The sequence below is a fragment of the Thermobia domestica genome, chromosome 18 (genome assembly GCF_964235325.1).
Source record: "Thermobia domestica chromosome 18, izTheDome1.hap1.1, whole genome shotgun sequence".
Classification (NCBI taxonomy): domain Eukaryota; kingdom Metazoa; phylum Arthropoda; class Insecta; order Zygentoma; family Lepismatidae; genus Thermobia; species Thermobia domestica.
The window spans coordinates 144,003,905-144,030,765 of NC_137471.1; the positions used below are offsets into that span (position 1 = coordinate 144,003,905).

At 37.4% G+C, this 26,861-nt stretch overlaps 1 protein-coding gene across 1 annotated transcript in view; it reads right to left on the minus strand.

The window, feature by feature from the left end:
• Positions 1-336: 336 nt before the first annotated feature.
• Positions 337-26,861, minus strand: part of LOC145675707 (uncharacterized) — a 65,947-nt gene continuing 39,422 nt past the window's right edge. Inside the window, exons 3-5 of the mRNA XM_081746322.1 lie at positions 12,017-12,130; positions 4,230-4,301; positions 337-642 (exon numbers count right to left, since the gene is read on the minus strand). Coding sequence (XP_081602448.1) covers positions 395-642; positions 4,230-4,301; positions 12,017-12,130 — 434 coding nt within the window. The 3' untranslated portion in view covers positions 337-394. The remainder of the gene's footprint in view (positions 643-4,229; positions 4,302-12,016; positions 12,131-26,861) is intronic.

Genomic DNA, 26,861 nt, shown 5'->3' on the forward strand with positions numbered 1-26,861 from the left:
CTCAGATGGTCCAACTTCGAATCTCATTCGCTGTCTTGTGACTAAAATACATATCTGTTTTAAGGGTAGCGCGTGAAAGAAAAAACACACCTGACCATTACGGAAAAAAAATTATGTATCATGTTCTTACGAAATGTAACCCAACGTAATTATCTTTTTATTTTTATCAACACACAAAGTGACTATTTTCTTCTATTACTATAATACACAATACATTCACTAGAACATTTGAACAATCTCAAACTCCAACCAATCAGACACGCATATTTAGTTCCTGTGGCTAGAGTCGAGCGTAAAAAATATGCAGCAGGAATTTACAATGAACAACATATTCTAAATTATTAGAAAGTTATTTCTCAACAAATACACATTTTATTGATGGTTGTGTACCGTGTCAATCACAATACCGAAGGAAACAACCCCTTTTTCTCGTACTGAACATATCAGCCATAAAGTAGTAGAAGGCAAGGAGAGAAATGTATAGGAAAAAGTCAAACAGAAATTGTGGTGTTAGGTGATCAAATGACTTGTCCTGTCTAGATCTTACAGTTGTCACACTTTCATGGAGAGCCATTACTTCTGGAGACTTCTCTCTCTCTACTGGAACGATTTCTTCCTTTTTTCTCTCTTCTGCTTCACGTTCTGAAAATAAATTAATAGAATAAATAGAATACACAAGTTTAATTCGAACTACAATTTACGGGACTGCTTTACGTTCATTTAGCGTGCTAAAACATATATTATAAACGGAAGAAAACGAACCATCTAATACCTAAAATAAGATGAAAGAAAATATAATTACTTATTTACGAAAGCTGTCTATTAAAAACATACACTACCATCTAAAGATTCGTAATAATATTCCGCGCTATAGTACTGAAAAAATGTCTTGATCCGTGGAAAAAATGCAAACTAAACTCACATCCTCGACACACCCACGCGTTGAGCCAACAAAGTTTCAGCTGTTGCTAAGCGAGAGAGCATTGCAGCCGTGGGAGTGGAATTCCTTCAGCCGACAGTATTGCTTGGAACTGAAGACTAGTTGGCCAGTCAATGTGGTATATCTATAGAAAGATATACGCTTTTCCATCAGAGCTTTCTAGGAGTTGTGCAAACAAAACGTGCTCAGATCAGGTATAGCAGTTTCTCGGGGTGCGTACACGATCCCTGCCTATCGTCTGGAACATTGGCAATTGTGGAGCATTTCATCTCAAAGATTGAGAAACCGTTAAAGTCAATTTTGCTTTAGATTAAAGACAGAAATGTTCTCCTTTGAAAATAAGTACGTCAAACACAAGATAAGGAATCGACAAAATCAACATTTGGGATGCAGTTCATTAAATTAAATTAAAGAGAAAAAAATGACGAGGTTAAAATTTAATACATACAAATAAAAAAAATCTTTCAAAGTTTTAAGTTACCTAAAGTTCGAAGAATTTTTAATGGTGTAAAATTGAGCGTCATACATTAAGCGATTTCGAGAAATTATTGAGGAACTAATACAAGTTCTTCCCTTACAATCCAACCCAGGGCCGGATTTAGCATTTTGGCGCCCCTAGGCCCAATAATTTTTTCCGCCCCCTAGTCTGGTTAAAGTTACTTTCCTAAAAACCTTTATTAAAAAATTATATCAGGCCTGTATGTTAATTGCTTAAACACCAATCCACGATGCAATTTTATCATTGCAAGTTTTTTGAGGAATTTACTTGGTTTTGGGCTTAACAAAATACCGTTAATGTATTAATAAAAGATCGGTGAACTTTACCAACAATTATTTGTTCCAATGAACTTCAAAATCAGAATGCTTTATTAGCCTGATTTGTTTAATCAATTCAAAAAATATGTTAAGTTATGGCTATTTATTTTTATTTCTAGAATTTTTTAATTTTTTTTCTCTCGGCCGTGCGCCCCCTGGGAGCTTGCGCCCATAGGCCCTGGCCTATTGCGAAATCCGGCCCTGATCCAACCCCATGTTCACGTTGTAATTGCAGGAAACGTTCTTAAACATCACTGAAAGTAAAACAATGAGTGTAACAAGTCTGTGAAGCCGCCATAATTTATCTCTAACTGTCCAGAAGGAACGGCTGACAGGACTTTGAAGAAACCATTGTTAAGCTAACCACCCACATGGAAAATTGTAAATAAAGAAATGAGAGCCTTGAATAAGGACTAGAAATCGAAGAAATTTGTCCAGGAATTTAAGCTGTAGGCAACACAGAAAAGGAAGTAAGTATTACACGTTCTATGTTTGAAAATCACACTGAACCTACCAAATGGAATTTGTATGCCAGTTATGTAACTGTTGGATACGATTCGGTCTTATCTTGTAAATTATGTTATTGTACTATTCGAAAAGAACATGGATATTGAAATAGGAGCTATAAATGTATAATTCCTCGAACTGCTCAAGTTAGGCCTAAAAGCTTATAAACTAAGGTGTTTCAAAAATGATTCTATAACTGATATTGTCAGCTTTTAATTCTTAACAGAGAGATTTTCCACCCATGTTTATTATCCCTTCTTTCTTTCATTTTGCACACACACACACACACACACACACACACACACACACACATATATATATATATATATATATATATATATATATATATATATATATATATATATATATATATATATATATATATATATTGGCCCAAAAGTAAGTATACACCCCTGCATTGATCAAATATAACATTTTAGTTTATGGTTTTATTTGCTTCGGCTCTTCCGAACTTAAGATGTAAGTAAAAAACACATTAAGCACAAATAATAATATATAGATATAGATATAGACATAGATATAGATATATGGGGCGATCAACTGAAACCCGTTTGTTCCATGTATTTTTGGTATAGTGTGTAGGAGGATATTGTTTGTTTAAGAGTGTGTAATGGCTAATGTAACTGTGTGTTGGGTGTAAGAATGTTGACGATACGTGTTTCCGTTTTGCAAGTAAAACGAGTGAAAGATGTCGTTCAAGATCCTCAATCCATCCAAACAGAAGCAGCGTGCCGTCATCCAGTTTCTGAGTGCCGAAGGTTGTCAACCAACTGAAATGTTCCCGCGTATGAAAGACGTGTATGGTGATGCATGTGTCTCCAAAACAACAGTGGTGGACTGGGCCAGAATGTTTCGGAAGGGGCGTGAACAAACCACTGATTATCCCCGTCCTGGTCAAGCCTATGTTGTTGCCACAGAAGATACGCGTGAAAAAGTGAATGCGGCTATAATTGCGGGTAGACGCATTAGTATTCAATCCATAGCGAACAGGTTAAACATGAGTTATGGCACTGCTCAGAAAATTGTAAAAAAATCTGGGGTATCATAAAGTGTGCGCGCAGTGGATCCCAGGGTGTTGACGGAAGACCAAAAGTTAAATCGTATGGGTTGCGCCATTGAACATTTGTCACGTTACCATTTGGAAGGTAACTTCTTGCTGTTCATTGTTGCTGAGGATGAAACTTAGTGCCATCATTTTGAACCGAGTTCATAGTCTTTCAGTATGCAGTGGAAACATCCCTCATCTTCACGTCCCAAAAAGTTCAAGACGCAACCGTCTGCAGGGGAAGTTATGGTGTCTGTGTTCTTTGATTGCCATGGACCATTATTGCTCGATTTCAAGGAACTACGACAGTCCAAAGACCTTGACACAATTACGGAACGCCATCAAAAACAAAAGGGTTTATTGACCGCTGGAGTCATTGTGTTGCATAACAACGCGCGTCCACACGTTGCAAAACAAGTGCAGGATTTGTTTCAACGATTTAAGTGGGAAATGTTGCGACACCCGCCCTACAGCCCTGACCTTTCACCTTGTAACCTTCACATCTTTGGGTCTCTAAAGAAGGCATTGAATGGTCAGAGATTTCAGTCTGACGCTGAGGTTCAGGACACTGTGGAGTCAGCCGTCCAAATTTTACATGGACGGCATTTGTAAGTTAGTGAGACAAATGTCTCAACGCTCATGCTGACTTCTTCAATATTTTTACTGCACGCTAACCATACACACTTCTAGATAGTGTACAAGTTTGCGCTCGAAATAAAATTTATTTCATGAATTATGACTACTGAACGGGTTTCAGTTGATCACCCCATATATATATATATATATATATATATATATATATATATATATATATATATATATATATATATATATATATATATATATATATATATCTCCAGCTACCCATGTTACGAAGACATTACTTGTACCGCAACACACCTTCGAGTTCCACAGAGTGTTTGGCTAAAATAAGGTTACTTGGAGACGTTAGTGGGTACAGATGGCGATTTCCTGTAAAACAAAAGAAGAGCAGAGTTGAAAAAGGAAATTAAATAAATTCCGCTTTTCATTGATTACTGACTTGACAGAATGAATCAACATAGAATATGAAGAATAAATGCTATTGAAATCGTGAACGGATATCCATCAGCAACTAATATTATTAAATTTCGAAAAGGAAAGCCCTTCTCTAAGTGAAACAAGATCTTCAATGTAGTTTTAATGCAAATATTTATGATACAACATGCAATGTATTTCGTTTTCATTCATGTTATTAATTTATTTGATCGCATCTGAATTAGTCTTAAATATAAAGGTCAATTTTGCGTTCCTATATAGTTCAAGCCAGGTGGAAACATCTCGATTGGTACGTAATATACTAAAGAAAGGTAAAACAATGAAACTGTTTATTTCACAAATTGAAGTGCCATTCCTTTAGTGTAGATGCCGCAAGCTTCTCTATAAAATAAACAGATTGAATTACGACACTAATCTTTGTATTTAAAGCAGTGCAGGGGGGAACGAGCGGGGCGACGGCCCCGGGCGCCGAAGTAAGGGGCCGTAAAAAGTCGGGAGCAAAAAGGAAACGAAAGCACGGAAAGAACAAAAAGAGAGAGGAAAATTACTTGGTACATTTTAGATCAACAGCAGTTTAGTACTTATGGTCTCACATAAAGATATTGGTTTAAATAGTTTTGTCAACATACCAGTACAAACTATTATGTACTTAAATCCTCTTCCTGCTTTAGGAAGTGGTCCTATAATGTTACTCATGTTAGGAAAATGCATTTGCACATATATAAAATGGAAATAAAATAGTAATAAGAGTGCTCAAAATCAAGGAAAAGTAGGATTTATTTTTGAAAATTTTCTTACGCTTCGCGTCAACAATGGTGGCACTTCGTGGTTGGTCTCTCGACCTCACTCATATGTACGGGAGCGCCGTTGTATACTTTCACCCCGGGCGCTGGTTTTCACGGCATGGCACTAGTCAAGGAAAACACAAAAGGATTTTTCAAAACTGGAGGTTTTGAAAAATACATTTTAAAGAACAAAAATCACACAAAGCGAGGAGAACAATAGAATGTATTTATAAAGATAGAATAGAAACTGGAACCAAAAGAACTGGAATCAGCCAATAAAATACAATTAATAAATTAAGATTGCAAAATGCATTCAAAATACATTAAAAAAATGTCTTCAGTTGTTTTTAGGCAGTGCTGGGCAAAATCAATTGAAATCAATTGCAATTGATCAATGAATTGAAAGTAATTGCTCTGGAAATTAATTGCAATTGATTTCAGTTTGTCCTTTTCAATTAATTTCAATTGCCATTGAATTCAATCATAAAATGTGCAATTAAATTTTCGTCAATTGTTAATTGGTCACCAGGCAATTGAAACTTGTAATTGTTAATTGTCTATCGCAAAGGGTGCAATTGACTCATTTAATTGTTAATTGCAATTGACAATTGAAACTTGTAATTGTTAATTGTAATTGTTAACTGCAATTGAAGTCAGCAATTAAAAATGAAGAAGATTTGTGTATATCGTGTTGTCCACTCGTTATTGTTTTACATATTTCAAATAAGGTACTTATATTACACATACAGGATAACTACCATCATTTCATCCTCCTGGGAAAAAAAAACGTGAAACTCAGTATTTTTTTAAAATATATTCCGCCTTGTGCAGAGTCGTTTTGAAGTATGTTTAGGGTCATACTAAAGGCCTGACTACTGCAGGAAACATGTTAGTGGAACTCTTTAGTATGATACTAATCACTCGTCAGAACGACTCTGCATAAGGCCCATTATGTTTATGGTTCTATCCCCCTCGAAAGAACTCTATATGGCCATCATGCATGCAATTTACAGACAAAACATTGAGTGCTAAAACAACGGCCGAGAATAACAGCGACTGCTGACAAAATCAGCGATTAGGAAAGCAGATCCTATCATGAGAAAAGTCTGAAAATTAGGGGTGATTGGGAATAATACAGTTTCCGGGGTGGAGTATTTCCAATCACTACATACATGCAACATATATATCAATCAATTTGGCTTGAAGAAAGAAAGCAATCGGTACCGAAATTGGTCCCGTGCGGTCAACCATTTTCCGTACACGGTACCTAGTGCCGTTTCCAGGGGATGGGGAGTTTCTAGCTTTCGCACACGCGCAACGTATAGATTTATATCAATTAACCCGTGATGAAGAAAAACGGTTGGTATATGAGCTGCTCCCCATGCCGTAAACGTCGCCAACACCTAGTGGCCCACTAGCCGATAAATGTCGATCGTCGCTATAGCGACGCGTCGAAGGACTGCCGCTAGTGTGCCACTGGCGGCAGGGTTTCGTCGAATCGAAAGAAATATCTAGCATCGGGGTATTGAAGTTACCACCGCGTAGAAGCGAGGATTTCATTTTGGTCCGCGCTTCTTCGATTCGTTGCGGAGAATCGCGAAGGGACCAACACGAACTATCGCCAGTCGTATGCATGCGGTTATTATTATATGTTATTTTTCCTGAGGAGTTGTTCCTAAAGTGAGCTATGGGGGTCAAGAGTAACCCCTGCCCCTACATCATGAAGTGAAAAATCTTGAGATGAGTGCGTATAATTGCATGAATTTAGATGACTACTGTAGCCCATCATTTCAAAGGGAATATGGGAGAACCATGAAATAAAGTAAATAGAATCGCGTCATTTTGTTATAAAATTACATGGCGAAATGATTTTATATAATCTTAAACGGCTATAATCGAATATACACGGTTACAGGAGCACTGTGATTATATAAATTAAAATGCCTCCTTATGTATGCCTCTACAAGCGACACTTTATACATCACCTCCGTGGCCAAGTCGGAAGAGCACGCGCATAGTAATCCAAAGGTTGGTGATTCGCGTCCACTCCGCGGTACGTATTTTTTTAACTTTTTAAAAAGTGTTCTTAGACTCTCCTTAATGTAACAAATTACGCATATAGGCGATTTAACATATTTTGGGGGAGTAATTTTGTTGTTCAATGGTGTTTCGTCGCGTCTCTGACGCTGGTGGTATAATTTTCAAAACGGAAGTGGGGCCACCGTGGATCGTCGCTACGGGGCCGCAAATTTTTGGCGAGATATATATAGTTGCCCATCGGCGGTCCACCAACGCTTACGGTATGGGGTCACTTTCGGGTAACTACTTTCGGTACACAGTACCTAACACATTTTCCGGAGGTGAGGTATTCAACGAATACACAAGTGTAACATAATTATTAATCAATTTACCTCGACGAAAGAAAGCTATTGGTATCGAAATTGGTTGCTTCTGTTCGGACACTTCCGGTACACGGCACCTAATACAGTTTCCAGGATTTTGGTATTTCTAGCATTTGAACACACAGAACGTATATATCAATCAATTCCTGTTGACGAACACAAGCGGTCAGTAAGTGTATTACTCACTTCCGGCCAACTACTTCCGGCACACAGTACTTAATACATTTTCCAGGCTTCAGGAGTGGGGTGTTTCAAGCGTTTGCACACATACAGTATATATACAGGGTGTTTCAAAACAACACCGGCAACGTTTGGGAGCTGATTTCAGACATTAAGATAAGACGAAAAGTATAGACCAACCTGGGTGCACAAATGATTTCTTTCGGAGTTATAGCCTGCCGAAAACATGAAAAAATGAACTTTAAAGGCCATAGCTCCGAAACTATGAAATCTACCGCAGTCGGGTAAAGACTTCACTTAGGAACTAATACGTTTCTATCCAAAAATACATGTTTCAGAATCCTAAGGCACTCACACAACAATTTTTTGAGAAAGAGTTTGACTACCGCCTTATAATTTGAAGAAGTCACAAACAACCTCTATAAAAATTGTTACGGAAGTACCGCAGGATTCTTAAACATGGATATTTGGATAGGGTACATACTAGTTCCTAAATAGTCTTGACCCGACTACTGTAGATCCCATAGTTTCGGAGCTATGGACCTCTAAAGTTCATTTTTCATATTTTCGGCAGCCTATAACTCCGAAAGGAAGCATTGGTGCACCCAAGTTGGTCTATACTTTTCGTCTTATCTTGGTGTCAGGAATCACCTCCCAAACGTTGTCGGTGTTGTTTTGAAACACCCTATATATATATATATATATATATAGATAGATAGATAGATAGATAGATAGATAGATAGATAGATAGAACTCGTCTCGAAAAAATTCCCCCAACTCGACTCGAATTCGCATCGAGTTTCGAGTCGAGTCGAGCTAAAACGAGCCAATTTGAGCTAAATCCTTTGTGTAGTTCCAAGTACTACTCTCTTCAAGTATCCTACATAGATAATATAATTATCAATGATACTACTACTACTACTATAACTACGTGTATAAACATGAAATATAGGCGGTTTGTATCTGAATACTAAAAATTAGTTGATTGTCGATGTCGGTCGTCGAGAAACCTTATGGAGGCAAGGACATCGGTCACGATGTTCTGGATTTGAGTTCAGGAGGATCAAGTATTCGGGCTCGAGCCAAAAATTGTTAAAAGCTATAAGACTTCGGCCAAACATGTTCAAAACTGCTCGACCCGGGTTTAGGGTTGTTAACGACGCAAGCGGGTCAGCTCACAGCTCATTCACTATCGAGCCGAACCGAAAAGTGAGACGGGCCAACAGTTCACCAAACCGACTCAGCTCGAGCCAAAACAAACCGAGCTGATTCCTCACCCCAACCGAAAATGTTCGAGCCATCTGCTCAGTTGAGCTGACTTGAACCGAGCCGATGGACTCGTTTCAATTCAGGTGGCTCGAGCCATCGGCTCCAATTGAGCCGAATCGATGACTCGTCCCTACCGAGCCAGCTAAAGCCATCGGCTTAATTGAGCTTAGTCGATGACTCATCCCAACCGAGCCAGCGCAAGCTGTTCGCTCAGTTCAACCGAGTCGAGCCGGTTGACATCACTATCCCGGTTGGGCTTCTTCATTGGCTAAAAAATAGGACCGTGCAATTCTTAGCCTTGATGATAAGAACTACAGTATACACTTGTATTGGTGCTCAATATTGGCACCTTGTATTGGCACCAACGAATTTCAAGGTGTTTTTACATCGTTTTGTGCGCCTATTCCCAAGTGTTATGCGTCAACGGAAGTGGGTCAAAATAAGCCTCCAAATTGACGGAACCATTTAATGCTCTTCAGCCACCAACGAATTTCGAGGTCGTTTCCTTCACCTCGTTTTGTGTGTGTCTTGTGATGTTTTGTGTGCCTATTCCTACGTTTGGTGCGCCACCGGAAATGGGTCAAAATGGGTCTCCAAGGTGTGACAAAAATGATCCACTGTTCCGCCACTATCGAATTTGGAGGTCGCTTCTTTCGCATTCGGTAGTGGCGGAGCAGCATGAACTTGTTCCGCCATATTTGTAGACCCATTTTGACCCACTTGCAGTGCCGCACGAACGTTGGAATAGGTGCACAAAACGGCACAAAACACACACAAAACAATACCAAAAAAAAAAAAAACCCTCGAAATTCGTTGGTGACGGAACAAGTTAATGACGCCGGTGCTCATGGCATTTGAGGCTGTCTCGTTATAAAAATCTATCGTCCTCTCGCTATTGAGACGAGACGAGATACACTAAAAGTACCCCTCGAGATGCACTAAAATACGAGACAAAAATGCGCCCCTGTCGTGAGCACCACTAAAAGTATTCCACATTACTGCTTACTTATCTCATGGCTCTCACTTTCCTGTATAATCAGGTCATGATTTCAAAACGAGTTAAAACGAGCTGAAGGAGGGAGCTATTTATCAAAATCGGCTCCACACGAAACTCGACTTTGATTTAGGGAGTTTAAAATATACAGAGCAAGTCCTAGCATTCAAAAAGAAAAACTCTTTAATGGCTGGGACACTTTCTACGTATGGAAAACTGGTAGTGGGTTGATTTGTAAAAATAATCGAAAGCGATCGATATTAGTTGACAAACAAATTGAGAAAAAAATACAATGCTTCAAATTATATATCCACTGCTTTTTATTAAAATAAATGCTGAAGCTTGTGTTTGGCGTTCAGAGCACAAGGAAATCAAGCCAAATAATTGTGAGAAAAATAGACATAAAATTTGTACTGTAAACTTAATTACATGAAAATTTTAAGTTTGTACGGTACGCTTAATTATATGGAAAATTTTATGCTTTTTCCTTTACGTTGCTCTACTTTACCTTGATTTTGGGACTTTTAAATTTTATTCTTTTTTCCACTGAAAAGTATCTATAATTCAACAAGGAAATAATTATCTATATAATTGAATTCATCGTAGTTTGGCCCACGACAAACACTTTACCATTTTATTTCGTAAAGGTCAGATCCACCGTTATTGTAATAGAGTAGTGCTTGAGCGATTGATCGTAGAAATTCAAACTCCGATGAGCGATAATTTCATAACCTTGTTTTATTACAAATGTAAAATCTTTAGTCAGTAGAGAAGAGGGCATGAATCATGAGTCAGAGTTAAAGACGATGGATTTGGGTGGGTCTGTGGGTCACAGTGGGTGAGAGTGCTTTATGGTGGGTGGTGGGTCAGAGTGGGTCACGGTGGGTCGTGAAGCAGAGTGGGTCACGATGGGTGGTGGTTCAGTTGGCCGTGGCTAAAGTTTTCATTGACCCACGCCATCTCTGAACTACAGTGTTGAAAATTAATCAGTGAAAATCAATTGCTATTGATCAATCAATTGAAAGTAATTGCTGTGGAAATCAATTGCAATTGAATTAATTGCCAAACAATTTCAATTGCAATTGAATGACTGAATTCAATTGCAATTACTTTCCACTGCAATTACTTTCAATCAATTAATTAATTGCAATTGATTCTCATTTATTAATGGCCAACTGCAATTAACAATTACTTAATTCAATTGTTAATTGCAATTAACAATTAAATTTACAGATTTATTGTTAATTCAATTGAAATTTGCCCAACACTGTTTTTAGGGAGTCTAGGAAGAGATCTTTGGGTATATCCAAAAAGCTAGGAAAATAATATTCACTTATTCAGTAATAAATAATAAGGTAATCAATGAATACACTGATTTATATGTTATAAAGGTGTTTTCACCAAGTTTTGCTACATATTTTACATTGGTCAATGTGGGTGCCTTTAGTAATATGGCGCACATACGATAATGCATTTCGTCTTACATGTGTATCAGCATAGTCGACTAGAGCCACAACAGCATATTCGCAAGGAGTCAAAGAACGTAAATATTAGTCTTCATAAACTTTCATAACAGAGCCATGGGAAGAATTCTGTTTGAAGATTTCCTCATGAGAAAAAACAAAATGCACACTGAATATTGATAATAAATTTGTAGATAAATCTTGGCACATTTTCACCGAAAATTCTTCAAACCAGCTAACAATTTTTATCTCTGGACATTTCTATTGTTTGAAGTCTTCAACATAATTGGCGCTCGAGTTACAAATAATTTTAAAAACATTTCACTATGTGCTGTATTGTCTTTCTGTTCCAATGTTATTGCAAATATTAGTATTATTATTATTTTAGTTTAATCCGATCTTAGTTGTTTCAACCTTGTCCCTTATTTTGCATCTGCAGGTGACACCGAAAATATTGGGTTAATCTGTACGAAACCGTTTCATTTTATTGAATTAAAGCTTCACTATAGAAGAGGCATATTGACTACAACAAAAGTAGCTCCCTAGTTTAACATACCTTTTCTTTGTGATGAGGCTTCCCTCTTACACAAAGTCTTCCGTGATCTATAGTCATTTGCTGCACGAAATCGATGCCCTGTTCTACTCGAATGGACGTCTTCCATAGAAGCAGCTGAAAAATATTTTGTTTACGTTAGGCCGCACTGATTAAGAACACTTCTTTAATTTAACTTTATCACATCAAAATTCATAGTATTATAGCAATTATTTAACATTGATTCAATATTTTTACTTTCTAAATTACTTAATATTTTAAACCTTTTATGAAAACATAAGTACAAATATACATATACACATACAAAATTTTGCTTCTACAAATTATTTGTATACACTAAATAATATAGACGACATCTTAAAGAAGCTATTAGTTACAGAAATATTAAGGGATTAGTGTTTACGAATTGTTGTTCCTTTCCATTACCGAAAATACAAGAAACTAACTAAGTAACTAACTCTATAGCCTATTGAACCCGAAGGTTCAATGCCGCGTTCATAAAACCTCTCCACTGACTTCTATCCGTAGCCATCTGGGTCCAGTTTCTACTTTGTATTCCTATTTCTGCAAGATCCATCTTAATATTGTCCTCCCATTGCGCCTAGGTATCCCTAATGGTTGTTTTCCGATTGGTCTTACAGTTAAGACTTTGAAAGCGTTCCTACTTTCTTTCATCTTGGCTACATGACCTGCTTACCTAAGCCTTCTAGATTTGATGATCCCAACAATGTTTGGTAAACCGTATAAATTATGTAGTTCCTCATTATCAAGTTTCCGCCATTCCCCATTCCCGTTCCTCTTGGGTCCGAATAATAGCCTCGAGATCCTGTTCCCAAATACTTTGAGTCTGTGTTCTTCACTCAAAGTAAGCGACTATGTTTCACAACCATAAAGATCAAACGGTATAATCATTGTTTTATATATCTTAAGCTTCAAATTCCTCGACAGAATTCGCAACAACAAGAGATTTTGAAGTGGATAATAAGACGAATTCCCTGCTTTTAGTCGACATTTAATTTATTCGTGAATATGGCTTTGGTCTCTTAATATTGAACCTAGATATTTGAAAGTACCCACTTTATCAAAAGTATTATTTGTTATTTTAACACATCTATAATTTGTCGTATTACGATCCTGACGAACTTCCATGTATTTAGTTTTCTCTGCATTTACTTCTAAACCCATATCCCTGTAAATATTTAATAAGACCTCTGCATTTGTTTTTATTATACTCATATCATTCCCTATTAAATTTACATCATCAGCATACGCCATAACGCGGTGAATATCATTCAGCTCTACCCCTGGTTGCTATCTTTGATTTTGACAAGTAAAATAGACAGAAAAAAAATCTAAATGTATCAATGTATTGCATCAATTCGACATAGAGGAAAAGTAGAGGCGATTCCTGTTGTTCATTAAACAGTACTATTGAAACTATTATTATATTTATTTTTCGCGTACATTGATAAGGTAAGCAAAATTGCAAGATCAAGAGAGCATAAGTCTGCTCATCTTAAGTATCGCTAAAAGTACAGAGAACAAACTGTATTTCCTTCCGCCAATAGCACATAAAACAGGTTGCTTTACTCTATTTCTGACAGCAATATATATTCTAATACGTAAAGTAAAATAAACTGATTAAGCAGAAGCGAATGACTTATATGAATAGACAGCTATCAATTTGAAGTTTTCTTATATTTGTAATATTCTATTTTTGCTTATATTTATATTTGAGTTAAGTTGATTTTGATTTAGGATTTAGGAGTTAGATTTATGGGCTTTCGGCATCTAAGGCCATTTAGCTCTTCACGTTTTTGAGAGATGACGTCCCTAGGCGAGCACACTATCCGGGGAAAAGGAAGGAAGAATGGATTGGGGAAGGAAAGAAGCGGCCTGGGACCTATAAGTTAGGTACCAGACCACCCTGGCATTTGCCTGGTGTGAATGAGGAAAACCCAGGAAAACCTCATTCAGGGTGTTAGACTTTTTCGACCGAGTAACCCTAGCGGGAATCGAACCCGGGATTACGCTACGCGGGGCCACTAACAAGGAGAAACCAGAGTTTGGTAAGTGAACTTCGTGGCCATTTTTTGCGAGGTGGTAGTGCACATTTAAAGAGTTAATATTACAAACTGGGAGAGCGCAATGGCCAAAAAAAAAAAAAATAAAATAAAATAAACTGTCTTAAAGTTTTCTACTCGCCGCATATATCGTACGACGCGCGAGTTTACCAAGTGACGGTGATTCAGAGTGAGTAAAATCTGTAACTTATGTCTAATGTGTCCCGCGTTCGATTCCTGCTCGAGTCATACATCTTTTTTTTTTTTTTTTTGGCTTCAACCAATAAAGTATGCATTTGTGAAGTAAAATATTAATTCACCGTATCTTTATATGTTCCATGTTAACCGGCAAACAAAATTTAATCTATTCCGTAAATATACTGATATCACGAGTTATATTATGGTTACGACCAGTGGCGTGTTTATGATTTTATTTCGGGGGAGGGGCTTTGCCAACTTTAGTCCTGGAAATGTGAAAATTATCCAAGATATTTCATTTCCTTTAATATAGTAAATAACATTTCGGAGGGCTTAAACCCGGAAGCGGCCACCTTAAATATGCCACTGGCTACGACAGTCATTGTGTAATAAATGTTCTTAACGCCTGGTGTCTACTTCTGTTGACAGTTTGCGAATTACAAAGGAGTTGAGGGGGAAATCCCCTTTGCTAATACTGGATGTTGCTATAACCAAAGGAGATTTACCCTCATTCCGCTTGTAATTCGCACACTGTCTACAGATGTAGACACGAAGCGTCAAGAACATTTTTTACACAACGACTGGGGTAACAATAATATTTACGGAATAGATTAAATTTTGTTCCTACCGTAGTTAACATGGAATATTGAAAGATTTTACAAGTTATTTCAAAATTTCTATTGTTTTATTCATTATAAACATATAGTGAATTAATATTTTACTTATAGTTACAAATGGCTACTTTATTGGTTGAAGCAGAAAAAAATAAGTATGACTCGAACAGGAATCGAATCCGGAACCCTTTACTCATGAGTCAAAGATTTTCCTCACTTTTCCACGCCGACACTTGGTAAATGTGTGCGTCGTACAATATATGCAGCGAGTAGAAAACTTTATGACGGTTTTTCTCCGTTATTTTTGGCCATTGCGCTCTCCCAGTTTGCAATATTAATTCTTTAAATGTGCACTACCAACTCGCAAAAAGTGGCACCGAATTTCACTTACCAAAATCTGCCTTCTCCTTGTAAGATGATTTTGAGTTTAAAGTCACTTTCAGCAGCGAGACTATATGAGACGGGACCTACTGATTAACATGGAATCCGAACCACATGAGCTCCCACCGGGAATCAATCCCGGATCTTCCACGCGTACGCTAACCGCTTAGCATTGACATCTATACTATTGTATTCTTGCAGAAACAGGAAAATCAAGGGCAGTTAGGAACGCCCGCACTGTTCAGTGGGATTCGAATCGTGGTCATCACCGAATGTCTCACGCAGTTCAAATACATTACACCGGCTACCAAAAGAAAAAAAAACAGTTATAAAAATCAATCCACGTAATAAGCTTAAAAGGCTTCCAAGCTAATTTCTCTACCTACAGGCATGCTACATCGGTCAGTTTTGTCTAAATCATCCGTGTGCAAAAGCCGGCCCGCGGGCCATATGCGGCCCGCCTAACCTTGTCTTCCGTAGTGATGGGCAGTGGGAATATTCCCAGTGGGAAGGAATTTAAAAAATGGGAATATTCCCGGGTTTTTTCCCTGGCATATAAATTCCTGGGAAGGAATTTATTTCCATTTCTATACTTTATCTTCCAAATTATAAGAACCATATGACTAATTACTTTATTTTAATATATTATGATTTACTTCTAGGTTTTAAAGAATTTGGAGGTTAAAAAATTTAAAATTATTTGACGGTACTTTATATAACTAATAATATGATTTTTTTTAAGTTCCATTTCCATTTGCACTAAAAAGTAAGGTAATTGTTTAGTATTAGGGGGCCAAAACTAGCAAAAAAATAGGATGACTTACGGAAGAAATGAGTTGATAGTGATGTTCAAGTAGTCAAGAAAGTATCGAACACATTTTTTTAGGGCAGTAGTGGATTTATACAAAACGGAAAGGTAAGTGGAAGTGATTTAAGTGATAAAAGAAAGTGAATTGTTGGTAACGAAGACAGAAAACAACGTGCCATGCGGGGCTCTTACCCGCCTTCATTCGCTAACGCTCGTTCTGCAATGTCTGAAATTAATGTTGGTAACGTAATTTAACTAGGGATGGTACCGAGACCGAGACTAGTCTCGGTATCGTCTCGAATTATCGAGACGAGACCGAGACCGAGACGGCCTTTTATATACCGAGACGAGACCGAGACGGCCTTTTATCTACCGAGACGAGACCGAGACGGAGCTTTATAAATCGAGACGAGACCGAGACGAGACTTAGGTCAGTCTCGAAAGTCTCGGTCTCGTCTCGAATATTGATATAGACAACTATTAAGATTGACCTTTACTCAAAATTTCTTTCGTTGCTGTATTAGGTAATATGGGACTGAATGTATTAGGTATTAGGTAACTATGCTGTATTAGGTAACAGTTGACTAATGATGTTCAGTGGCGTATTTAGGGGATGACTATCGGACTGAAGCCCCTCCCGAAATAGATTTATGATCATTTTTTCGCATTGCACGTACAACATAATATATACCAGCGGATCCAGGATATGATCGAGGGAGGGGCTAAACCATAGTTTCACATTTTATCCATTGTAAAGAAAGAAGTAGGATTCAAGCCCATTTATACAGTGTATAGGTGAGCGTCAAGGGGAGGTATAACCCCTTTAACACTCCCCTTGGATCCTCGCCTGTATATCATATCTAAACATAAGTAAAAGGAAGAGTTTGTTTGTCTGTGTGTCTGCGTGCCTGTCTTTCTGATTGTCTGTGTGTGGCCTGGGGACCAGACGAGAGTCCAAGAGTTACGAAATTTGGATGACAAGTAGCCTATCATGTCCCAGGCCTCAGTCCAAGAAGAAGCTATTTTTTTTTTTTTTTTTTGAATCAGGAGGGGCGTTTACCGGGACATGTAAAAGTAGTAGAAAATGACCGATATTAGTGTCAAATGTATAGTTTTTGCGGTCGTTGAGATCAATGGTGTCACTTCCATTCAGGGGCGGATCCAGGGGGGGCGACCGGGGCGATCGCCCCCTCCCAGAAGAGTAAAACTTTCTCATTTTATATATATAAATAAAACCCATTCCAAAGTTTGGAGCCCTTAAAAGTAACAGCATGACAACCCACCGCCCCCCCAGAAGTCGGTCCTGGATCTGCCCCTGCTTCCATTAGCGATGACTTTCAAATTCAGCTACCAGTGCATGCGGGCCGGGGTTCATCTGCTGGGGAGGGTGTACCGAGACATATAAAAATAATACAAAATGACCGATATTAGTGTCAAATAGATAGTTTTCGCGGTTGCTGAGATAGTGATACTCCCACAGGCCTTGACTTCCAAATACTGGTCCCATGCGAAAAATGGGTATTTCATCTAGTTATAGTATATATAATAATCATATATATTAAAAATGCTGATTTTTTTTAACATGCTGTGTGAAATATGGAAGGGGAAATTCTTCTAGATACTCTGCAATACCACTAGATAAACAAGCAATGTTGCCAACGCAACATAAAGTTCTAATTTCTCAAATTGCACTACGTTTGATATTACATATTTCTGTTCAGTTAATTTAGTTTAGTGCGTGGGTTTTTTTCGGGGTTGTTCCGTTTCCTCCCACTTTCTTCATTCCACCATTTCATTCATCTTTCATCATCACAGTTTCCTTTAGCTTAACCGGCATAACCGTGGGACGTAAAACTCAAAAATTTCATTTCATTTTCTAATTGAGTTAAACGCCTCTTTCAGCAGCGAGGTTATATGAGACTGAACCTACTGATTAACGTTGAATCTAAACCACATGAGCTCCTGCCGGGAACTACCCTGGGTCTCTCACGCCATAGGCTAACTGCTTAGCCACGAAAGAGCTCTACATATTTCTAATTTAGATATTAAATTAAACCACAAAAGCACATATATTATTCAGTGTAACAAAGGACAGTACATATCACTAACATCAACATTTTGGAGATCTCTAATAACTCAAATGGCAGGAACATTATAACATTAGTGTTCAGTAGTTTTAATTACAACAAGTCGCAGTTACATTATTTTAAGCAGAGTTGGGAACTTAAATAAATTGCTAAATATTATTATAAATATAGTGCAAATAATGTAGCTAAAGTGCAAAATCTTTTAAAATTACTCGTAATTTGTTTTATGGTGCAAGAATGTTTTCAAAACACGATGTTTTTCATAGTCTTTGGGCTACCTATAATGTTAATGTCAAAGTTTTCGTTCCAGCAATACATGTAAAAGCAAATTGTAACTGAAATTAAACGTAACTGGCAACTTTTCAGTAGCACTAGTTGTTCTCCCTAAGCCTTAGACCTGGTGTATTTTTTTTACATGCTGCTTTATTAAAATTTTAATTACACCCTAACTGCATTTCATTTGTTATAGTTTGACCACTGACTACCTCAAACTCGATCCATACCATATAGCTATATGCAATTATTCAGACTTACAGTTAGTAATACACATTGTGTTGATTTTTGGTTTGTTTTGTTTTAGTTTAACGTCTCACGATTATGCTAGGGCGGCTAAAGGAGACATGGAATTACTGATCATAGTGGAATCCGAAAAACTTCGGTCGTTGAACATTACCGCAACCGGGAATCGAACTCGGGACCATGCGAACCAAAATCAAGCGTACTAACCATTACAGCAAATGGGGGTTCTTACATTGTGTTGATTTAAATAATTGAGTCAGTGTTGCCAAAGATCAAAAAGTAGCGTGTCTGTGCTCCAAAAGTAGAGAATATGAACTATTTGTAGCCCAAATATATAGAAATGAATTATTTGGCAACTAATGACTGGTACTAATGAACTAATGTTTAAAATAGACCGGAAAATGTGATGGACATATTGCAAGACGAAATTATGATCGATAGACGAAAACAATTTTAGATTGGATATCACGTGACAAAAACAGCCTAGGAAATGTCCGCATACAAGAAATTGTGACAAAATCAGGAACCACTGGGGAGTAACCTGGAAAAGAATTACCCAAGATAGATAGTTGTAGAGAAAACTTGGGAAGACTTTATCCAGCAGTGGATTGATAATGCTTGATTATGGTGATGGTGATGATTTTATATCGAGACCTCAGAGGTAAACTAAACCAAGTCATAATTTCGTAATTTTACAGGAGAAGCGAAAAACCGGTTCCTTAACTAAGATCTATAATACTGTTTTTCAAAGTATACTAAGTAGTTACAAAGTAGTAAGATGGCTTTAGACTCACATTATTACACCACTAGAAAGAACATAGTCTATTAAAAAAAAGTATTCTAACTCAATTTGACTAGAAAGTGACTTTACATAGTCTACCACTAATGTTCAGATATATACTGTGTATATATATATATATATATATATATATATATATATATATATATATATATATATATATATATATATATATATATATATATATATATATATATATACTGAATAAATTTACTAGGTAAGGTAGGGTAAAATTGGATCCAAAATTTAACGAAAGTCATACAGCGAAAAAAAAAAATATTTTGGACTATTTAATGCTTCATGTTGCTGCAAAACTACAAAAATGAATACAAAAGAAAACTAGAAAGTTAAGAATCACTTGTTTTGGCGAGAGAGAGAAAATAGATACAGCTAGCTCGAATTACCTATATACTTATATAATATGTATGTTCATGTTTTGCAAGTAATTTTCAATCAATATAAAATTTCAACGTAATGAACGCACGATTGGTTTTCTCGAATAAAGATCACATGTACCGCTAAGAGCTCAGGAATAAGCTTAATCTATGATACGGCAGTGGATATACGTATGCGTATGTAATGCATTACAACTTTAGGAACTTGTATAAGAAACAGAATGTACTTAAATTTAGACGCGAACTATGCGAAACATCTGACTTTGAATCTAACTTGTTTCGTGATGCAACCCGAGGCCACACATAGCAAAGATGAGTGTCGTAGCTCCCACCACAAAGTTCAGGAATTTCGTGTTATAAGGTGTCAATTAAACACGTAGATGTGAAACGGTAATAAAGCATTTGATCAATTTAAACAAAATATATTGTAGTAATAATTTACCCTATTTGTTCAGATAATGAACGTTATATTGTGTTTTTAAAATGACAGTCAAAACAGAACGTATTGGATAATAAATGGGAAATTGTAAAATTTCAATTTCGGTACGATTAAATACATTCTTGCTGCTATGTGTTGCGTTATCCGTTAGGACGTATTGAACAATTCTTATTCTAAGGAAGGAAATAAACTACTGTATAGTACTGAAGTTAATTTAATAGAGTTTAATTGTATGATCAGTACTGAGGCCATATGAGAAAGTCCTTTGCTGAAAGTGAAATATGGGTTACTATTATAATTTTATCCCAGATATGATATACCCACTGATGATTGAAACTGGAACACACGCATGGAAGGCATCAGCGCTAGCAAATTAGCTCTGAAGAAGTACACCATACTATAATTCTAAGTTAAGAATAAGGCCAAAAATAAGAAGCAGAAACAACAGACTTTACAATAATAATATTTTTACAATTTTAATTTTACCTATTTATCTCAAGACTTTCGAGACGAGACCGAGATTTGGCCTTCGAGACCGAGACCAAGATCGAGACAAGCATTTGTTGACCGAGACGAGACCGAGACGGCGATTTTTGACTCGAGACGAGACCGAGATCGAGACAGCTATTTTTAAACCGAGACGAGACCGAGACTGTACAAAGTCTCGTCTCGTCTCGTCTCGATACCATCCCTAAATTTAACGTATGAAACCATAAAACAACCGCATCGGAATAGAATATCGCAAAAAATTAGGTGCAAAACCTGGCCCCCCAATGCTAAAAAAAAAACAGCCAAAATTAGCAAAGTACTAATTTACAAATGATGAAAAGGAACCATTTTTTAAAGTAATTTAGAATTATTTAGAAATAGAGATGAAGTACTATTAATAAACCATGAACCACCATTAGTAATAGACGTCGGTCTGTCCTCTCTCTGACTCGAATTTCTGAAGAGGTACTCGGACTTCTTTTACATGTTAATTAACGTATGGAATTACGAGAAATAGGTAGAATGAAAGTGCGTGTATGGCAATGTTACGTGCTAAAATATAAAGATAAGTAAGTATCTTTCAAATTTTGTGAACATAATTATGTATGGGCAAATGTTGATAAATTAGTGAGACATGTATCTTCTAGCATTTATCCAACCTAATTGCTTTATAACATTTATATATTTAATGTGTTTATAAAAACAGTAATAGAGTCAAGTTGAGCAAATCCACTTACATATGAAGGGTCCAGGGGAAGAAACTGATAAGTCCAAAAATCGGTATTTTTTGTTTTTGATGCAGTGTTGTTCTATGAAAACGGACGTTTCTGTTGATTTAATGACGAGGAGAACACTATGATAAGTCCGAAAATATTTACGAGTAAAGAAAACCCATCCTGGGGAAGAATATGTTAAGTCCACGACCTTCTGGGGAAAACGCTATTAAGTCCAGGTTATTGTTGTGTTGTATTTCCAACTATCAGCATTGATATCGGCCATTTAAGAAATTACTTGTTCACAGTATCCGTTCAGAAACGTGCTCTAGTTACGTGAAGTTTACAATAAAACGTGGGTTTCTTTAGTTGTTGTGGTCAGTGGTAATGATCAAAACATGGATGATTCCCTGAGTGAAGAAGAATCTGCTCCACCTTCAACATCTAAGAAAAAAACTTTCATATGGAAGAATTCGAGATGTAATGCAAAACTCAGACGACAGAGCCATGAGACCGGCCCAGAGTGCACCTGCAAACGACGTTTTGAGAAGGTTAATGATGTAGGAAAACAAGAAATCATTAGACGAATGAACGAAATGGTGTCAAATGATGAAATTAACATATACCTTTCAGGCCTAATTGTAATAGTACCTGTGCAGAGACGTAGGCCTAGGAAAAACGAGAGTGAAGCGTCTTATTGTGATGCATCATATTCATACCGACTGCGGGTGCTACAAGAAGGATAGACAGAGGAGGTCACTGTTTGTAAAGCTGCATTCGCTTCACCTCATGGTATTGATCGCGGAAAAGTTGATGATCTTACGAAACATCTTATAAACAGTGCTCTCAATCGGGTCGATTCCAACTCGAGCCGGGCCACTGGTTGGGGCAGCTCGAGTCATGAGTAGATTCAGCTAGGGTTGTGTTACGGGTTGGTCGAGTCAGCTCGGGTCAGGTTAGGTCAAACATTTTTGTTTTGGTTCGGTTCAAGTTGATCCAAAATCCGACCGGAACCTTACCCGAAACAAAAATGTTCGAACCAACCTGACACGTGACCCGATCCGAGCTGACTCGACTGACCCGTAACACGACCCTAGCTGACTATCCATGACCCGAGCTGACCAACCAGTGACTTGAAAAGAGCTGGGGACCGCGGTGGCTCAATGGCGTTTACCTCTGGTGCTTGGGACCTGGGTTCGATTCCGGCCTGCGCCAAGTGAACTTTGTGGTGGACAAACACCGTGTGCGTGGGTTTTCTAGGGGTTCTCCCGTTTCCTCCCACTTTCTTCATTCCACCACTTCATTTATCACTCATCATCACCGTCTCCTTTAGCCTAACCGGCATAAGCGTGGGACGTAAAACTAAAAGATTTCATTTTTCATTTTTGAAAGCTGACCCGATTCGGGTCAGAATCGACCCGATTGACAGCACTACTTCTATATGCTGTCTCTAACCTATCTTGTTTTCACCTCAACTAATTTTAAAAGCATCACTCATCTAGGCCTATCATTTTTTAGGGTTCCTGGAGATATCTCAAGAAAAATATGCAGATTTGCAGTCACTGTAAAACTATTTCTCTTTAAAAGCAGTGGAGTACTACACAAACCTTCCAAAGGCACAGTAAATCAAGAAACCACCATTGAAAAGACTTCATAATATGTACAAGTGTTACAAAGATGTGTTTTTATTAGATTTCTTACAGCAATTTTGTATATAAAATTATCATCAGTTTCAAGACAGTAGTGATTGTTTGGGGAAAACTCTGATAAGTCCGGTAAACAGAGCACAGTACTTTTTTATTGTTAAAAAAGTATTACTACTATATTATTTTTCATACTTTATAATATCCAATCACAATAAGATATAACTAAAATGAATGTTAACAACAATAAGCATTACATTGTAATGACATTTTGAAAAATATATAACTTCAAACTTTAAATTTGTTGTACTGTAAAATTTGCAAAATGTGACTTATCATTTTATTCCCCTGGACCCTTATACATTTAGACTGTTAGGCCTACTATATAATTTACTATATAATTTTGTCACACATATTTAATTGATGGAACGTATTGTAAATAAATATACATTTATGCGTACTCTCTAAATATAATAGAATAATAATAAAATAACATATCATCGTTCAGAATATACATTTTAAAGACTCCTCTGGGGACAATAGTAATAATATGCTGATATAAAAATTAATTCAACTTTGAAGTCATAATATAGTAATAGAATGCAATTTTCTTTCTGATTGTACATAAATTCCCGGATAAATTCCCATTTTGGGAATCTTCCCGAAAAGTATCTTCCCGGGAATTTACCCATCACTAGTCTTCCGGCCCGCTGGTCAGTTATTAAAAACAATAATTATTATATTTTTTTTTTCTTTTTTACAAAACCTGTTAAGAGTGAACTGGAAATTTTTCATCGATCATCGTGGTAACGCCCTGAAGACAAGCACTTGGCAAGGCAGGTACTTGGGGGAAACTTCTCTCGGTATAAGAATTGTTAGATGTACCGACAAAGTTCTAAATACATTATTCTACTCCTCTTTAGTGAGTAAATATTTTGGTTACCAGTGTAACAGTTGTTTTGTGTTATTGTGATGTAAATTACGATGAACATGTTCCGTCATTTAATACTATTCAATTGTCGTAAAAATGATATACCTACAGTGAGGCCCGCGACGCCATTTAGTGCTCTGCGATTGGCCCGCCCACTGTTCCAAGTTGCACACCCCTGGTCAAAATGGCAAAAGGATAATTGTTGTAAGCGTACAGTATTATAAATAATAACAAGTGAGTTTCGTTTTACAATGTGGAAATGCAATAGACTTTCAAATTATCGGAATTCAAGACTCAAACATCAGTAATACATTTATAACTGGGGCCGCGGTGGCTCAGTGGTAGAGCGTTTACCTCTGGTGTTTGGGGTCCCGGGTTCAAACCCTGCTCCCGCCAAGTGAACGTTGGTGGGCAAACACCACGTGCGTGGGTTTTCTCGGGGTTCTCCCGTTTCCTCCCACTTTCTTAATTGCAACATTTCATTCATCTCTCATCATCCCCGTCTCCTTTGGCATAATCGTGGGACGTAAAACTCAAAAATTTCATTTATTTTTTTACATTTAAAACTAGTGGTTGCAATAGATTAATAAGATCAAAGATAGAACCTGTTCCTCGGATGGTCAATTCAAATCAAAGAAACATTACTCGCTATATTTTAGTGTTTTGTTCTATGGTGGTAAAGGTTGAAACCGGAAATCTATAAATTGAACCAGTTTTGGATTGAATAGAGGATTAACGGAACAGATGGAAACTATTCTTGGAAAGTAAAATGAATTTTTAAAAAACTCATCTCGGTATTTTTTATGTTTTTCCTGTACGGAAATCAGAATTGTAACCGGAAATAATAATAAATTTGAAATACTTTCAGTGTTGTAAAATGTTGCTAATAGTCGTGATATGTTGATTTAAAAAACACTGAATAATTTGTTGCAAGAAAAACAGCTTCTTGCCATGTGTTACCATTATCGTTTTATGGTGATAAACGTTGAAATTCAAAATGGATAATTTTAACTACTTCTCGTTTAAAAAGACGATTAATGAAGATGAAACTTATTGTTGGGAGAATGAACCGATTGCACAAAACCGGATCTCTATATCTCTTACGAGTCTTAATGGTTTTGCTCTGTGGAAATCAGTATTGAAACCGAAAGTAGTCAAGACACATTGCCTTGCGATGCTGAATCGTTTACAAAAAATACTGCTACTTCTTACTATCTGTTACCGTTTTCGTTCTGTGGCGATAAACGTTGAAACCGGATATAACTAATTTGAACCATTTCCCGTTTGGATAAAAAGTATATGAAAGAGACAGAACCTATTCTTAGGGCACTGAACGGATTGCAAGACACCGCATCTCGATATGTCATACCATATTTGCACTGTAGAAATCAATATTGAAACCGGAAAAACTAGTAAATTTGAGTCACTTCCGGTTTTGAGTGTTCGGGATAGTCATGATAGATGGCCTTGAGACGCTGAAACGTTTGCAAAACAACGTTTCTCCTATCTCACACCGTTTTTGTTCTATGGCGATAACCACTGAAACTGGAAATGAATAATTTGAACCTCTTCCGGTTCGAGTAGAAAGTTAACGGAGTGGATGGAATCTATACTTGTGACGTTGAATCGATTGTAAGGAAACCGTATTTCAATATCTCCTACCGTATTTCTTTTTTTTTTTTCTGTGATACCTGTCGGCAGACGGACAGACAATCAAAGCCTTTCTAAAAGACTTCCAACAGTTATGAATTACGATAGTTTGAACGTTAAGAATTCTGGAATATTATTCAAGTTTACAAGAAAGATGAGACATTGACCAACCAATAGACCTTATTCAGCTGTACAAAACTACAGGGTGCGGCACGTAAAACCGGCCCGTCGTAATATTCTGGTATATTGTGTTTTTGGCAACACTTAAATAATCTACCTTCCTACCAAGAGATGGCGTGTCGAGGTCGGGTCGACTTACGTGACCTGACGTGTTTTAAGGGGACTGAAGTTAAAACCGTACCAGATAAGTGTTGTGCAAGAACTGAAGGAGCCTGACCTGCAGAAGAGGGTGCATTTCTGTTCATGGCTGTTGAGCAATGTTGCCAGTGGTTTCTTGGATCCACTAATGCTCATCATGAGTGACGAGGCGTGGTTCCACCTGTCTGGGTACGTAAATTCCCAAAACAACCGGTATTGGTCGACAGAAAATCCACACGCAATCCACCAGGTACCCTTGCATGATGAGAAGATTGGTGTTTGGTGTGCCATTTCCGCCACACGCGTTATTGGGCCCATATTCTTTGAGACGACAGTGAACAGTGACGTGTATATGGGAATCCTGGAGGAGTTTTATACACACTTGACCGAAGAGGAGCGTCAGTTATGTTACTTTCAGCAGGACGGTGCAACATGCCACACATCAGCTGCATCATTGTCCCTTGTGCATGAGATGTTTACACCAGAGAGGACAATCAGCAAAGGCTTGTGGCCTCCTCGGTCACCAGACCTGTCCACGTGTGACTTTTACTTATGGGGACTGTTAAAGGGAAGATTATACGAAACAAATCCACACACAATTGAAGAACTCAAGACCAGGATCCAGGATGTCACCAATAGCATTACAACACAAGAACTGACAAGGGTATATATGAATCTCCTCAATCGTGCTCACATGTGTGTTGAAGTGGGCGGAGGACACTTTCAGCACCTGCTGTGAAGGCTGCTGTGAAGGTGAGTAGTCATATTCAATACATTACATTTCATTTATGTGTTATAGTT